The 18,375-nt window shown below is 45.4% G+C and overlaps 2 protein-coding genes across 2 annotated transcripts in view; one reads left to right on the plus strand and one right to left on the minus strand.

The window, feature by feature from the left end:
• Positions 1-4,795, plus strand: part of fam131ab (family with sequence similarity 131 member Ab) — a 130,928-nt gene extending 126,133 nt beyond the window's left edge. Inside the window, exon 7 of the transcript XR_009674142.1 lies at positions 4,725-4,795. The gene's annotated coding sequence lies outside the window, so the exon portion shown is untranslated. The remainder of the gene's footprint in view (positions 1-4,724) is intronic.
• The window catches only part of LOC132980179 (chloride channel protein 2-like), a 121,832-nt gene that overhangs the window by 82,876 nt on the left and 20,581 nt on the right, over positions 1-18,375 (minus strand). Inside the window, exon 2 of the mRNA XM_061046152.1 lies at positions 5,895-6,045. Coding sequence (XP_060902135.1) covers positions 5,895-6,045 — 151 coding nt within the window. The remainder of the gene's footprint in view (positions 1-5,894; positions 6,046-18,375) is intronic.

Here is an 18,375-nt window from a genome sequence, read left to right on the forward strand (position 1 = left end):
ACCCGTCTGGTCTGGCTGCTTCCAGCTGCCAGCCGCCTTCATCAGGCCCGAGTGTTTAACTCTGAGTATTTATGACCAGCCTGCAGACGGTTCCAAACCTCCAAACACAGAGGCTTTAACCAACACATTTATTAAAAGGATTCATTAGATCCAAATTCAGACACACTGATGGGAAAGATAACATTTGAAGACGTCAGCTTCTCTGGACGCTTTATGAACATCGCAGCAATGGCTAAACAACATCAAAGGAGAAACATTCTGTTTCAATTTGGTTTGTCATTGTTCGAAAAGCATCTCCAATGTTGATCCTAGTTTGAGCACGTTTCTGCTCGTGGAGCTTATTAGAAACATGCAGAGGCTTTTTAGGTCGGGTACAATCACTTCTATCTGAACCAGTTCTCTTGCCCGCTTCCATCGCTGCAACACCTGTTGGTTTGACCTGATAACTGCTCTCATATCTGGCAAACCGAGGGGCGTCCAAAAGGGCCGTGTGGGGGGTGCCTTAAAATCGCCTACCTTCTCTGGTCCAAACAAATCCAGAGCATTCAGGACCAGAATCTAAAGTTAGAAGGAGGACATACTGGCTGCTGCATTGTTGTCAGAGAAGCCAGCACTTCAACATAACATGTTTCCTTAATGTCTGATCATATAGTAAGGTCACTTTATCATTTCACTCACTACACATCTTACTGGACGTTTTTCTGTCACGGCTCTCAAAAGGATAAAGATGTGGGAACCACTGATGGTCCAGGAGTCCTTTCAGGTCAATTTAACAATGTCAACATGATTACTAAATCTCTAACAGGGGTAACGTTTCTGCAGAATGAGTCATTCTGGCTCATAACTCCTCGACTTGAGTTAAACATCTGAGTTCTTCTGACACCACTGAAGACGGCTGACCTGACCCAGCAGGACCCAGCGCTCTCCCATCTGAGGTTTTGTGATCCAAGCGCCCCCTGAGGAGGGAACATATTCATCTCTGAAAACAGTTGGCAGGTATTGTTAAATTCATGTATTTTTAGCAGCAGCCCTGCACTACAAATAGCGATGTCAAGCGTTCAGTCACGATGGTCACGTCTGCTTAAGCCTCGTTTTTTTGCACGGCTGATAAGAAGCAAATACTTCTGAATCCAACAGAATCCAAACGCACTTTCAACACGGCCACTTACAGGAACAGTCCTATAGAAAATAAATGATTGGAAACAGAAACATGGTGACTCAGTGCCCTGTGGTGGTCTATCCTTAAGAGTGTTTGTTGTGAATAGTCTGAGATGCTGCATTCAAGTGGCTTCAGACACATCGGAAAATCGAGTTCCAGATGTAGAAAAAAAATGCACATGAACGCCTGCTCGAGGTGAGACATCTCCTCGGAAACTCTGGAGAGAATGTTGTGCCCGATATGCTGACTTGGCGTCCTCTTTGTCTCCAACATGGCGCGGGGGGAAACGTCCCGAGTCAACCAGAACAAAGCAGAACAGTAAAATCCAGTCAGAGGACAGAGTCTCTGCAGACACAGTCACCAACACACATGTACGGAGGCCCAGAAGGGAAGATGGAGCAGCTTCACTTTAGGAGAAGTCTGTATTTTATTTTGAAGGAGGAAGCTGCTGACTCCATCTTTAACCCACAGAGGTAACAGTAGTTAAAAATACTGAGGCATTCTGTCCTTAAGTTACCTGCTGAGCTCTGTTGAAAATCTCTGCAGGTTATTCTTTGCTGCAGATGACGCAGCTTTGTGAGACCACCTCAGGGTTTCACCAGACCCCAATAAATGTCTATTTCTCTAAACGGGGAACCAGAACAAGTTCATGATTGTTTGATCTGAAGCAACGAAAACATCCACTCAGCTCTTCCTCAGCGTTGGAGAGGTCAGAGGTGGCACGGCTGATGATGCACGAAGGCGCTCTGCCTCCTCAGGGGATGATAGATGAGGAGTAGAGCTGCAGGGGGAGAAGCAGTGAAGCTTTCAAAGTCACCAGTTAAAAGCTGAACAACCAATAGATTCTAAAAATTCACAGGTCTCAGTTTCAGCAGCGCTGTGATGCATCCGCTGCAGAAATGTCAGAGACACTCTCTAACTGAAAAGAGAAAATCTACTTCACTAGTTATCCACAAGTTTAGTTTAGAAAAAAGAAGACGATCAAGTCAAATTTAAATGTATTGATTGCTCTCTCACAGTTACAAAGTGGTTAAGACTCATTACAACAAGATGCACCACAGAACGCCACAGGAAGTCATCCCTCCGAGGGTTAGGCGTTCTGTCTGACCCCGGACTTGTTTCACCTTTAACACCTGTAGACTCCATTATTTAGTATTTATGATGAACTCTGCAATCTGAGTGTAAACAGGTCAATAACCCGAATGTGCGACGCTCATACCAACCTAGAAAACATTGTTTTTCATTGAGTCAAGTTTGCAAGACTCTGCAGAGATCTCCTGTTCAATACTCACATCACATTTTTTATCTTTATTTCTTATTTTGATCCGGTACGTATTTCTTACTGCCGTGTCTTGAATCAGAACAGCCAATCCAAGGCGTCAATAAGCAAGGGGCGGGGTTACACCCACATCCAGCCAATCACAGGGCTGACATATAGAGACAGACAACCAGCCACACTCACATTCACACCTACAGACAATTTAGAGTCAGCAGTTAACCTAACGAGCATGTCTTTGGACTGTGAGAGGAAGACGGAGTACCCGGAGAGAACCCACACATGCACGGGGAGAACATGCAAACTCCACACAGAGAGGATCCTGAAGGACGGGGATTCAAATCAGGAACCTCCTCACTGTGAGGGGACACAGATAACCACTGCACCACCCTGCAGCCTCCATTCAACATTTACAAGCATAAAAGGGAACCCTGTATGAACTAAGCTGTTTGTTTAGCTAACTGTAGAGCTTCTGAATTTTGTGACTGAAACTTGTTCTGCCTGAAGTACTGCTGGTAATAATTAGAGACATGCTATCTGTTGTTCATCTGCAAACAACACACCAAAACACACACACACACACACACACACACACACGGAGTAAGAATGATGACAGCTCCTCCAGGGACAGACAGCGCAGATGAGATTCTGTTGCTACCTGCAACACTCAGCGACATTTAACAGCAGCAAGTAAAAAGGGAGATGCAGAAACAGCACGAGGGAGCAGTAATAGAGAGAATAGATAGTGCCGATCCTAGCAGGATAGCACTGTGTGTGTGTGTGCGCGCGCGTGTGTGTGTATGTGAGTGTGTCAGTGAGAGTAGCTCCCTGTCTCCCTCAGCAGCTGCACTCATTATCCACAGCACTGTGTCACTTTATATGTACATATATTTTCAGCCTGTTGACTCTTTATTTTACGCCTTTACCTTAGCCTGTGTGTTTATATTTGCCTTGTGAAAAGTGTGTGTGTGTGTGTATGTGTATGTGTGTTTCTGCAAAGCGATCCAGATTAGGTCTCCTGCAGCAACCTGCTGAGGGACGGATCAATTCAATTGGCGGCATGTCCGTGTCTTGATCCTTCCAAAGAGGATGAAAACAGGAGGAAGAGGCAGATTGACAGCTGACTCATCAGCCGGCAGAGAAACAACAGCAAAACTCATCACTGAGATGAGAGCCGAGGACACACACACACACACACACGCACACACACACACACACGCTCACACGCACACACACGCTCACACACACACACACACACACACACACACACACACACACACACACACGCTCACACACACGCTCACACACACGCTCACACACACGCGCGCAGGTCTGCAGCAAGAATATCTAAAAGAGAAGAATAACTCTGCGTGCACTGACACCTTGTAAACAGCAGAGGGCGCTCCTTTTACACTGAACAGGAAGCTGCACATGGAGGATGTTCCTGACACGCTCAGCAGTTCTTCAGCACTGATTTGATTCATGCATGAACTTTACCCAGAGACATTCTTGACTCTACTCGTTCTCTTTTAGTAATTACTGATGTCCTCGTTGTTTTGCAGCTCCTCCCTTCAGTCACAAATCGTCCGTTTGCCACATCGAGGATCGATCCCGAAATGTTCTGCATGAGCTCGAGCCTCAATAAATATTCCTCTCTCTCTCTCTCTCTCCTAACAACTCATCTCTTAGGTTCTTCATCTCTTGTTCATGTGTGAAACAGGTGGAGAAGGAAAGCTTTAAAGTTTAATAATGGAGTCTTTTTCGTCAATCATTTAACTTTTTTTTATATTTCATTGAAATCCAAATAAATCTTTATATGAAGCAGCTTTTATTCACATCTGCAGTATACTCTGCATCACCTGTAAACACAGCGCCTTGAGGACAACAGGTGACTTTCTCCAACAAAGGAAATGCATATATATATTGTTTTATTTACACTCTGTGATGAGAGACTTGTTTCTCACACACACACTGGAGGTGTGAAACACACACACATGCACAAACAGGATCTGTGAACATGCACTAATGGACAGATCAACCTCCATACTTTGGTCCACACCGAGACAACGGTTCTCAAACCAAGTCCGCACAGACTGAGCTGCTGCCCCCCCCCCCCCACCCCCCGAGGGATCAGCTGATATGAAACAAGGTGCATGCTGTGAGAAAAAGATCTGATAGGAGTAAGAAAGGAGTGTGAGAGACAGAAAGAGACAAAGGGAGATAGTGTGGCTGGTCTGACAGGTCACAAAGTCAAATAACACTCGATCCAAAACACACCTGCAACTCTAGGTGTGTGTGTGTGTGTGTGTGTATGTGTGTGTGTGTGTATGTGTGTGTGTGTGTGTGTGTGTGTGTGTGTGTGACAGAGTGTTTGCAGTCTTTTCCCCTTCCACATGCATCTGAATGACATTCCACACTTGTGTTTACAGCCTTTTATATCCTGTTATGGGTCCCAAACACGGTCCTATCTAATCTCATTATCAGCTGCTGCACACACACACACAGGTACACACACAGGTGCACATACACACTTTTAATCATTAGTTTCCACAGCAGCACCAGGAGGAGAAATGTGAGGGAATCACATGGATCCACTCGTGCATGGTGATGTGGTTTTCATTTACATGTCTGCGTCCACAGATTCAGAATAAATGATCGTCGATGCGATGATCGTCGAGAGATCCTCTTCTGTACTTTTTATATCTGACTGTAAAGCATCAAGGCCTCCAGAGAGCGGAGCGGACAGGAAGTCAGTGTCAGAGCAGAGATGGACTTTAAGCTTACTGCTGCAGATTGCTGAAGATCGGAAGTTTTTCTAAAGTTTGTGTTCTTTGATTCCAGTGATCGTTCAAATAAAGGAGACTGGATCACTTTAAAACATGTGGCATTGAAAAGTATCAAAGTATGGAACATTTTCCTCAACCTTTTCTTAACTGGAACTTTCAGATGTGGACAGAAACACGTTTTTTAAAATCATGCATATGTGCTCGTATTTTTGATTTTAAAACCTTTTTTACATTTTTGGGCGATATTTCCCTTCATGTGACAGGACAGCTGAAGAGAGACAGGAGACGCTGGGAGGAGAGGGGGGGGGGGGGGGATGTGCAGCAAAGGACCGAGGTCGGACCAATGACCACAGCCTCTACACACGGGGCACGCGTCACAACCGGCAGGCTATCGGCGCCCTTCAAACTTTCTTTAAAGACGGAAACTTCGGAGTGTTTGACTCTGAAGTCTCCGCCCCTTTATTAGTGCTCAAACTACAGGAGCACAATATGATACATGACATGGCATGAGATGCTGCTCCTGACCTTCCTGTGTTTCAGAAAGGAACATCTTACTAATGCATTCTGGGTAATATCCACTGTGTCATATATGCAGAGAAGAAACAGAGAAAGTCAGAAGAGTCAGAGTTTAGTCTTTTGAATCCATCTCAGTCCTCTCTTGTGTGACACTTACTTCGACACTTGGCACAGCGTCCCTTGTCGTACTCCAGAAGGTCCAGAGTCCGGCTCCGCTCGCTGACCGATCGCCTCTGCCCGCTCTCCCTCAGCCGCGCCGCCTCCTCTTTGGCGTACACCCCGAGCTCCTGGGTGTAGCGGCCATACATCTGAAAAAACAACGCAGCAAGAGTGTGAGCTGAGCTTTCAGTGCACGGTAACATCCAACATGCTGCTCATCAAGAGGACAGTGTGTAACTATAGATTTCTCTGAAGGTGTAGTTCAATGATTTAGACGAATGAATGAGTCAGAAAGAGACATGAGGCTTTATACCGAGTCGAGTAAGGAAGATGGATAGAGAGGGATTGTTTAAAGGACGGCATCAATATCTTAAACTGAGCTCATGTGCGATTTTAATGGTGCATTTTGTGCTGTTGTAGGCAAATCGAGGGGCGTCCAAAACGGCCGTGTGGGGGTGCCTTAAAACCGCCTACCTTCTCTGGTCCAAACAAATCCAGAGCATTCAGGACCAGAATCTAAAGTTAGAAGGAGGACATACTGGCTGCTGCATTGTTGTCAGAGAAGCCAGCACTTCAACATAGCATGTTTCATTAATGTCTGATCATATAGTAAGATCACTTTATCATTTCACTCACTACACATCTTATTGGTTTGAACATCCCTACTGCTGACGGGCTCTGCATGCTTTTTTAAAATTACAACGACCCAAGAGACCTCTGGACAGTTCGGAGTCTGAGGTCAGCCAACAGGTCAGTGTGGGAGAACACAGAGGAGCACAAAGGTACATTATACAGACATTCACACACCCTCACACTCTGCCCAATAACTTCTCTTTGTCTCCAAACCGGTCAAGCTTCAACCTCTGCTATGACCCCGGCATAACAGCCGCCCCACATGCACACACACACACACACACACACACACACACACACACACACACACACACACACACACACACACACACACACACACACACACACACACACACACACACACACACACACACACACACACACACACACACACACACACACACACACACACACACACACACACACACACACACACACACACACACACACACACACACACACACACACACACACACACACACACACACACACACACACACACACACACACACTCTCTTAAACACAGAAAAAGAAGTCCAGTCAGCAGGACAAGAGACAGGAAGCCCTGGTCCCCACCCAGACACCAGCTCCGCTCAGCAAAACGCTCCTGGGCGGGGAACATGAACGGAGGCACTAATGACTTCCTCTTGATCGGACACAACATCACAGAAAGGAGTCTGAATCCGAGTCCAGGGCTCAATCGAGGACTAAACGGAGATTTCAGCAGCGTGGGACTTTCTGGTTTGCTTCTGTTGGATTTGACAAACATGAACTGAACGTCCACAGATGGACGCTGCCAGGTTATCTTTGCAGCAAAGATTGTTCTACACTGCGAATGCTTCTTCCTCTGATGACTGTAATTACAGACTGACCAGACGGTGGGCCAATAGCAGACGACATTACTGCAGCTTCATGACTTATTACAACATCTACAGACACATTCGCGGGGTCGAGTGCAGAGCAGGAAGAGAGTGCACAGACGAGCGTAACCTTCAGCGTGACGCATCCTATCTGAAAGGCCGTTCAGACATAGAGTTGCATAGTTAGGGGCGTGGTTTGACTGACAGGTGGGCGTGGTGTAGCTGTTTGGCACGAGGCAGAAGCCCCGCCCCAGCTCCCCCTCTTTGTCTGTTACTAGATTGACAGAAAGTTAGAATCGTTTTTGATATGGCGACCGCCATCGTTAGGCTTCGAAACACTTCTTCAAAAACCAATGTGTGATGTCACTGACGCTACGTCCATGTTTATACAGTCAGAACATTTGTACAAAAGTCTGACTTAGGGTTAAGCACGTTTTTTAATTCAGCCCTGAAAAACTGATCTATTACATTATTTTGCACCCACTACATTTTTATAGAGAAGCATCCATTGTGAAAATCAGGGTTGAAACTGATGTTTAAAATAACTTTATATGATTTCCAATACTGATACCAATGTACCAAAGATTCCCACAATGCCAACTTCTACTCTCATGTTTGACCAAGAACATGGATCAGAGTTTGAACAGGTGACTTCCTGTTCCCAATAAAAAACCTCCTCTCTGAATCAGCAGCCAGGTGTTCTACATGGCAGTACTACTCTGACATGACACGACCAATGTTAGACCGATGCATCCCCAATCCTCTTTGCATCCCGCTCGTCTGGAGGAGCCCACAGTGAAGAGGGACACAGGGACTGGAAAGCACAGCGCTGTAGCCTCATTCCTAAATGCAAAGTGCTACACTTTCTAACTCCCTGAGGGTCTCTCTGCTCGTGAGAGGGCCTGAAGAGGGTGCTCAACTACATTTAGTTCTACTGAAAGCAGCGTACAGCAGAACAAATCTGCAATTTGGTTTTCAGAGAGAATAGTCTTTCTGGAAAATTCAAAGCTGTCTCGTCTTTTGGAAATAATTCTGCTCACCAGCTTGCTTCCTTTTGTCTTGGTGTAGTCGGTGCTCTGGTCTATGATGTCATCATTAATATAACCTGAGAATAATCGAGGTATTTATTTTGTTAACTGTGTTTTTCTGGGATGCAGAGGAGAAGATGACGAGACAAAGCTGAACGTTTGGCATAAATCAGGTCCAGACTGAATGAGAAAAATCGGCTACAAGAGAAGAGACAAAAGTACAGACATGTCGTGCAAACGATGATTACCAGAGGCTGTGCTGCGATTTCGATTATCCAAGCCCCGCCCTTTGCAGTGTGTCATCTCCAGCTGTCATTTGTTATTCGAAGTTTGAACATTTATTCGAAGCTGGGGGAAAAAAGTTCACATTCGAACTGTAATGAGCCGTTTGAATTCAAAATATTCAGTCTGTCAGCTCATCAGGCCACCTGAAGCAGTTTTCAGTTTGATCCAGCAGAGGGCGCTCTAAGCGTGACATGATCATTTCATGACCTCTTGACCTCAGTAAATGAAGACAGTAATGTTTCAGGGGCGGGATTCAGGAGATGCAAACTGACACGAGGGAGACTCGTCTCTCTGCAGACTGCAGCTCACTGATTGGTGGAGAGACACAGGGTCACTACAAACCTGCAACTCTCCAAGCTGGCACGCTAATATTTGTGCTCCAGGAACGTGCGTGCGCTCTGAACGCGATCTGTTCTCATCAGCAGGTTATATTGTAAATAGAAGAGAGCTGCACTTGACCCTGATCAAGTTGATAGACTGGTTTCTGGTCAGTCCTTTCAAATGTTCAGGCTGTTGGTTTGAGGCTCATTATTGCAACGGTAGAGTTCAGTAAAATCTGTGGCGGGGGGGGGGGGGCGTACTCTTTGTTATATATTGTATAATAATTATTGTCACAACAGTGGTAGTTCTCTTTTTACGCCCAGAGCGACGGTTTTATTTACACAGCAAAGCAAAAAGGTACAAGAGACTGTTCTGATTCTCAGATATCCAGATTGACTACATTTCTATGCATGGCAGGATTAAACTGACTCTGGAACCAGGTTCGCACTTCTTGGAACACAGCCCCTGTGGCCTGGTGGACTCAAGTGTTTAGAAAACATACAGATGCACACACACACACACACACACACACACACACACACAGAGACAGACACAACGATGCTGTGATGAACCGTTGTGACACTTGGCACCTTGTAGACACCATCACCCGTGAATGAAAACAGGAGCTAAGCCTGCTATTTTTAGCCACACACAAACACACACACACATACACCTTCTTGTGTAAACTGTAAAGCTCACTAGTTCACTGGTCGCTGTTTTATAGGGGTCAATGATCACCTTCCCTGAGCTTCTTATCGTGCTCAGAAGATAAATAAAGTACTTTTATGCTTTACACTTGTGCCCGTTCTGAAAAACGTCAGATAACGGACTATCTGCCTCCAACAAGCTGACCAACAGCGGCCTTTCTAAAGTCAGAGTCTGAGATTCATCACTTCAAACTGGCCGGCATTATTTAAAGATTTCAAGTCGTCTTTTGTGGAGAAGCTGTGCACCTTTGTTTATTTCTTCACACCTCAACCAAGCGGTGTGAAATGAACCCTCTTTATGAGAGGTCAAAGCCGGGGTCGACTTCCTGTGACAAGGTGACCGTTAAGTTCTGCAGAACTGCAATCCAAGAGGGCGCTCCTTCAGAGGGTACGCCTGAAATGCCTGACTCAAGCTTATCAACTCATCGGTGCTTGGAAGAGGCGGCTTTACTGATTTGGGAAAGACATGATGGAGAACTTTGGGGGAGCATGGGCGAAAAGAAGGGGGCGTGTCCCAGTTTGGGAGTTAAACGTTTGTACTGGACTTTGAGTTCTGGTCTCAGAGTCCTCAGCAGTACTGGGTCTTTTTTAGATTGCATGATTCAAACTGATTCCAATCTTGGCTTAACCTTTAACCTTTAACCATTTCAGTACCAAACCGTACTCTTCACGTTGAAAGCTTGAACTGGTTGACTCGCCTTGAAATACCTTCACGGATCCACTTTAGTCCTATATGTTGGTTAGGAATGAACACAAACAGAGGGAAACAACAGAGGCCAAATGGAGAGAGGATACATGTGGGGAGCGATTTGGGGTTTCCGACATCAAATGCCGACCGCCGTTCTTCCCAAGATGCCGTTCTGCATCGCATTCCCGGGCACATTCGTGATAGCCAACCCTAAGTTTAAATTACGAGTTGAAACGCAAAGGAAACTCCAAAGACCCAAAAAACAAGAGCGCAGAAATAGAGCTTCCCAGATGCACCCCTCGAGTTCTGCTTCAGACTAGAGGAGGAAAACAAACAGACCCATCCAGAGCAAAGGCATCTCTGGGTGAAAGCCTATCATTATGTGGAGGGTGCTCGGCCGAGCCAGCCTAACTGGGGTTAATTGATCCCAGATGAACGGGTTCTCCTGGACTCATTGTCCTCTGGCGGCCGGGGCAACAGAAAGGCTGAGGGTGAGGCATACTTCAAGTAGAGATAAGAAGATAAATCATCGCTGGAGGAACCAGGGCAACGACGCAAGGACTTCACGAAATATGACTCCATAAAACATAACCAACTAAGAATTTCAGCTTCAAGATTTGATTTAGAAGAAACAAGGGCTGTGCTAAAAACAATGATATGGTAATACATCGTCATGTGCTCCTTGATAATTCATGAATGAATTGCAGACGTTACAGAGTCGATGCGGATGCAAAGTTGTGATGACAGTTTCTAAAGACAACTGACTGATGGAGCAGTTCACAATAACAGCTGAGCCACACGCCCACTTCTGTCTTTAACTTGCTTTTTTGGACCCATTAGAGCGCTCCAGCAGCTCATTAAAGGGTTGGTTGGAGAAAATGAAAATGTGTTATGTTTGATAAATACTCTGAACGCTGAGACGATACGCTTTACTTCCATCAAACCTCGACTCCTTACATTCTTTTAAAACGATGGAGCTGGAATCACAGATGACGGCTAATGGTGATACTCTCAGGAACAGGAAGAAACAAGCTTTCTTACAGGGTCATTGAATTAACTACACACACACACACACACACACACACACACACACACACACACACACACACACACACACAGGATCATAAAACCCTCAGAGGACTGTACCACAAGTGATGTCATAAATTTTACACACGACACGAGATGCCAGGCTTTTGTGGGAAGATGTAAAAAAAAACTGTTTAGGATTCTGAGCTGGAGGCGAGGATAAAAAACAGGGGGGAGGGGGGGGGGGGGGGAGTCATGCTTTATGGATAAGAAAAGTCCAGAGAGAGAAAAAAAACAAGTCAAGGAACTGGAGTGGGCGCAGGCTGTTGATAAAGGGCTTAAGTTTCTCCAACAGCCAATCAAGAGCTCAGCTGGAGCCACACCTTCCTAGGCCATGAAGAGCGGTTAATGAGTGAACTGAAACACAGCTGTCAGAGTTAAATCAGTAACACACGGACACAAACGACCTCACAGATTTACTCTTATTCCTCGTCCTGTCAGCTCTGATCCTGGATCTGTGTTCGGGGTACTTTGACAACCTTGAGTCTAGTGACTTCCTGTTTTATATTTCACACATTCTATTTCAGCAGTGTGTACTTAACCTGCAAAAACATCTCGCTCACTTTATAAATGTAAAAAGGCGTGGGCGATAAAACCATCATGATAATTATTGCGATCTAATCGTAGCTGTAATTACATCATCTTCATTTATAATGCTTTTCATAAAAAGGGGAGAGGAGGTTAAAAATTCTGTTTAAGGTCAATAATATTGTTTTCATAATTTGATATATGTCGGGGGGGAAGTCGCTGAGCAGAACAGGCTGAGGAACGATTAAAGGCATGCAGCGGTACAAAGGTTGGCAGAGTACTTTTTGGTACAAAGGTAATGTCGGGCCACTAGGAAAGGCTGTGTGTTTGTGTGTGTGTGTGTGTGTGTGTGTGTTTGCCATCCTGTGTGGCATTGCGTGTGGTTTGATGCCAACTGCACACGTCAGGCGATGGCAAAGTGGGACCCCAAATGAGGGAACAAGCCCCTAATATACAAAAACAAGAATAGAGAGCTGATATCACACACACAAACACACACAGACACAAACACGGTCACACACACACACACACACACACACACACACTGAGAAAGAGCTGGCTACAGTCCGAGCAGTCAACCCCAAATGACCAAGAGCCTCACCGTTCGAGCCCAGCATGCCACCACTCACTGCAGCTAATGAGCTCCCTGACAGTGTGTGTGTGTGTGTGTGTGTGTGTGTGTGTGTGTGTGCGTGTTTCAGTGTGAGTATGTGAAGAAAGGGAAACAAAGGAGATCGATTTATACTCAAAGATCCACTGTGCTGCAGTGAGGAGACAAATAGCAGATAAGACGGAGCTCTTCCTTGTGCTCCGACCTTCCTTTTCAAAACATTGATCCACACAATAACTGGTAGAGGAGCGAGTTCAGCACACACCTTTTCCTGCTGAGGTTTTTTCTTAAATGTGTGTGAGTGCAATTGTGTCAGCAAACTGGTGTGGGAAGGAAGGAAGACGAGAATTTGAAAGAATCATTGTGCAATTCATCTAAAGGAGGGATTGTGTGAGGTGGACTGAGGGAAGAAAGGGTGAAGAGTGAGACTGAGCGGGACAGACGAAGGAATGTGATGATGGAAGTACTGAAACTGAAAACACTGCATCCTTGGAAATGTTACTAGGTGCAGAGAATGCTGTCGGGACTCAGCCGCCCCTTCCTCCAAATGTTGGGGAAGGCTCTTCATTTTGCGTGCTGAATATTTATCAGGGAACTCTGAGGTCAACTTTTATCAACTTTGGCAGCAACGCTAACTGCAATCTCATCCCACATGGAGCCTTAAACTGCTTAAAATGATATTTTATTCATGATTAATGATACGAACGTTCATACAATACGAACGAAGATTCAATCCAGAAATTGAAAATATAAAGCAAGATGTGTAGTGGGTGAAATGATAAAGTGATCTTACTATATGATCAGACATTAAGGAAACATGCTATGTTGAAGTGCTGGCTTCTCTGACAACAATGCAGCAGCCAGTATGTCCTCCTTCTAACTTTAGATTCTGGTCCTGAATGCTCTGGATTTGTTTAGACCAGAGAAGGTAGGCGGTTTTAAGGCACCCCCACACGGCCGTTTTGGACGCCCCTCGGTTTGTCAGATATGAGAGCAGTTATCAGGTCAAACCAACAGGTGTTGCAGCGATGGAAGCGGGCAAGAGAACTGGTTCAGATAGAAGTGATTGTACCCGACCCCCCGTCCCAGAGAGCAAACTTTCCACTGCGAGGGACATGTGTGAATGAACAAATCGGGAAGATTTCAGTTGTAGGTTGACTAAAGTTTTAAGCGTGCATGTGTGAAAACTGCTTCAAATAATCTTTGTTTTACAGACGTCAGGTATATCGAGCATTTCAAAGACCTCCGAGAAATGACACCCCGATGATGTACTGTAAAGGGAAAGGTTCATAAAATGATCTGTCCTTGAAATGATTGTTACATAAAACTCTGAGAGGTTTAAATAAGTCACTCCTATCCAGAGTTTGCACAAAGAACAGCTGCACTGAAGAAATTCAAAAAGAGCATCAAAGAGACCTAAAAGGAGAAGACGCTGAAGGAGGGCGGTGTGGAGTGATGTACAGTAAATAAATGTTGCCCAATCCTCCTGCGGGGCACCCCAGGGGGCTCACAGGGAGTCTTGTATGCTTGTGCCAGGCTGCCATGCCAACCCCTCTGGGCCTCTCTCACACCGACCCGGAGCTGGACAAACAGATGGAAGAAAAGAAGGTAGGATGGATGGACGGATGACAGAAAAATAAGAGGCAGGAAAAGCTACAGGAGGTGTTGGAGAAAAGCAGCGGGCAGAAATGGACAGAATGAAAAGAGAGGTCAAGAGAAAGGAAAGACGATTGGGTGCATGTGTGTGTGTGTGTGTGTGTGTGTGTGTGTGTGTGGAGGAGGGGGGCGGTAAAAGTTTGGCACTAAACACAGAATCCATCGTGCAATGTGAGCTGAATTTAGATTTAACTGTGGACTCAGGAGAAGAGAGGATAAGGGAAAAGAAGGAAAAAAAGATGGAGGGATGGAGAAGGGGAATGAAAGAGTGCAGCTGTGAGATTCGACGGAGAGCAGGTGATTAATGAGCGAGTATTCACACTTGTCTGATGTGAGCGCTGAAAGGAAAGCAAAGAAATGTCGCAAATTACTGCACAAACCATGACGTCAGTGCGAGCGCAGCCATGAGCAGCTGAACTCACAGGTTCACCAGGTCAGAGGAGGACTACAAGATCTCAGGAGAACTACAAGATCTCAGGAGAACTACAAGATCACAAGAGAACTACAAGATCACAGGAGAACTACAAGATCAGAGGAGAACTAAAAGTATGTCCTCAGAAAAAGATTTATAAAGGTTATAAATAAAAGGAGAAATAGAATAATTTTCTCATTTGCTTCCATGAAATCCGATCTCTTGGTGCCACCTGCAGGGTCGCCCCCTGCGGGTGATTAGAAAGAATGCAGGATGGAGGCACATCCATATCGGCTTCTCTGTTTGAGAACAGCAGCTACGTTCACTTCTTGTACACGCTCTATAGATGTGTGTGGGTCTCTCTCTCTCTCTCTGTCTCTCTCTCTGTCTCTCTCTCTGTCTCTCTCTCTCTCTCTCTCTCTCTCTCTCTCTCTCTCTCTCTCTCTCTCTCTCTCTCTCTCTCTCTCTCTCTCTCTCTCTCTCTCTCTCTCTCTCTCTCTCTCTCTCTCTCTCTCTCTCTCTCTCTCTCTCTCTCTCTCTCTCTCTCTCTCTCTCTCTCTGTGAATTGTTGTCTCGTTCTGTCGCTCCACTAATCAGCTCCGATGGCAGGCGAGCAGCTGCACATCAGTATGAGAGCCACGTCTTAAACCACTGCTCCAAGGAAAAGCCACAGACTCCGGAAACACTGATATTCACCTGTGGACTGTGCTAGTCCTGTGTGTGTGTGTGTGTGTGTGTGTGTGTGTGTGTGTGTGTGTGTGTGTGTGTGTGTGTGTGTGTGTGTGTGTGTGCTTCTGCGTGCATGTGTCAGAGAGTGCAGCAGGTGCACTCTCCTGTTGCCTCATTAAGAAAACCCATATTTACTCAGGCACTTTCATCGCTGTTGGCAGACCGGGCTCCGGCTCGCTCCAAATACTTCAGCACGCTTCCGTCACAGTTTGTCCTTCCTTCCAAACTTTAAAAGCCACATGCCGCGTTCAAGGCCGGCGAGGATATTGAGTTGTTTCTTTAAACAGCCTTTAGTCATCAAAGTTGCAATTAAATGCAGAGCAGTTTTCTGTATCTGACTGTACAGATTAAAGGTTTTATTTACTGTAAACTTGAAAACAATCCTCTCACATCCCTGCACAACTTGTTAACCTCTCTTATCAAACCTTATGAAACAGAGACGTTGTAAAGCCTCCATATCATATATTTACATTTTACTGTTTTCATCCTTATTTAGTTTCAGGTTCTTTCAAAGGGGCCCCAGTAACAGTGGGGCTGAGACCAGACTGGACCAGCTTCAGAATAAAGGGGGTTCAGGTAAAGTGTCGCTATGAGACGAGATGGTTTCAGGTGATTCAGCAGATTCAGCTCGAGCAGAGTGAGAAAAGATTTAAATAAGATTCAAAGACGGCTAAGAGAAGAAGAAGTCTTTCACAGTAAGATGGGATCCGAGAAATAATAACCAAAGCATATTATTCCACAAAAAATCATTTCACAGCATAATGGGACTTTTTCCTCCATCCCCCTGTACACACACACACACACACACACACAACACACACACACACAGGGTGTCAGAATAAGGACACTGCAGCGAGCAGCGGTGCCGTCATGTCAGCGGAGAAGCAGCTCCAGTGGACAGATTCCCATTAAGGGAATTGTTGAGGTGACGTGGTCGACAGCCGTGAGCTGTGACTCAAACCACACCGAGCTCAGCACGACACACATTCAAAGACACACATCAGGAGTAAGAATAAATGGAGGAGTAAAATCATCCCAGCATGCACTGCCGTAGTTAACAAGATTTTTAGGATTCATAGAATGTGTCTGAAAGGAAGGAGAGCAGCTTTAACTCCAGCAGGGCTGCAGGCAATTATACTCAAAAGTTTAAAGTGTAAAGATATTTCAAACCTGTAAAAACACTGAATAAAGATTTTTAATTTAAAGGTCACATATTCTCCTCCTCTTCAACCAGTTTAAATAAGTCTCAGAGCTCCTCAAAACATGTCTGTGAAGTTTCTGGTTCTAAATCCACTCTGATCCTGTATTTGATCATGTCTATAAACCCCTCTATTTCAGCCCTGCTCAGAACAGGCTGTTTCTGTGTCTGTACCTTTAAATGTAAATGAGCTGTGTCTGACCACGCCCCCTCTCTGGAAGGGATTGGGTGTCTCTGGCTTTCTTGCTCCATGCTCTATTGTTTAGGGTGAGAAGGCAGACTCAGAGGGCAGAACAAACACCTAGCTGTGGGAGTGTCACCCACCTGGGGGAGGAGTTACTGCCCTTTGTGATGTCATGAAGGGAAAATCTCCAAACAGCCTGTTTGAGCACACATTTTCTGAAAAGTGAAGTAGGGTTTGTAGACGGACTAGAGACACATATTAGAGTTAGAGAAACATGGGGAAGTGGGTTTTAAATAATATGTGACCTTTAAAGTTGCTCTTTAGCAGACGTAAGACATGACATGGCTGTGTGCGTTCACATGTGCAGCTCCTCCAGGAGTTTTCTGCAGGTGTGAAAGAACTAGAAGAAAACTTTATGTTATTTTTGAACTAATAATCTATCATTAGTGTTTTTGGGGGATCGATACAGAATTACAAAACTAAACATTGGGAGACTCCCCAGGGTTCCTTCTCAGGATCTGTCTCATTTTCAAAAGATAATACTGAATCTGACAACAGACAAACGGACAATGGCGTCCCAGTGAGAGAGAAAGGGGGGAAACTGAGGGAGGAAAAGGAGGGAGAGAAGACATTTGTGCACAATGATGCCCTGTGTTTTTTTTCTCACTCTCTTTTTGTCTCCCACACGTTCTCTATGGGGACGTGGGAAGGCACCGCCATGGCACTGCCCTGAACGGGCCCACACACACACACACACACACACACACACACACACACACACACACACACACACACACACACACACACACACACACACACACACACACACACACACACACACACACACACACACACACACACACACACACACACACACACACACACACACACACACACACACACACACACACACACACACACACACACACACACACACACACACACACACACACACACACACACACACACACACACACACACACACACACACACAGGGAGAGGACACACTGTCCAGTAGATTCATCACTTGCGTCTGCAGAGAAAACACAGCTGTGACAATAACTGGCCTGAGAAAATGTCCGGATTAAAGACAGTGAGATGGATGGAGAGAGAGAGAGAGAGAGAGAGACACACACACAGAAAAGAAAAGAGATGAAAAGTGGTGTAAGAAGAAGTGGCGTGAACCCGCAGAGGCAAGAAAACAAGAGCGAGAGAGAAAAGAGAGAGAGAGGTTGAAGGAGGTGAGAAAGTGAAATCTGAGAGTCATAAAATAAACAGAACTCCACAGAGAGAGAAAACAGAGAGAGAGGGAGAGAACATGAGACACAGAGCCAGGTGAGAGGGTGAAAAATAGAAGAAGAGAGTCTCATGCTTACATATTCAGTGAAGCAGGGTCTCTCTCTCTCACACACACACTCTTAGACAGACACGAGGAGGAGGAGGAGGGACTCAGCTTATTGCAAGGTGAGCAAGTTTTTGTATCAATATCTGTAATGGAATAAAGGTTGCCTGAGACAGCTTCCAATCAACCGGTGTGTGTGTGTGTGTGTGTGT

The sequence above is a fragment of the Labrus mixtus genome, chromosome 9 (assembly GCF_963584025.1).
Source record: "Labrus mixtus chromosome 9, fLabMix1.1, whole genome shotgun sequence".
NCBI lineage: Eukaryota > Metazoa > Chordata > Actinopteri > Labriformes > Labridae > Labrus > Labrus mixtus.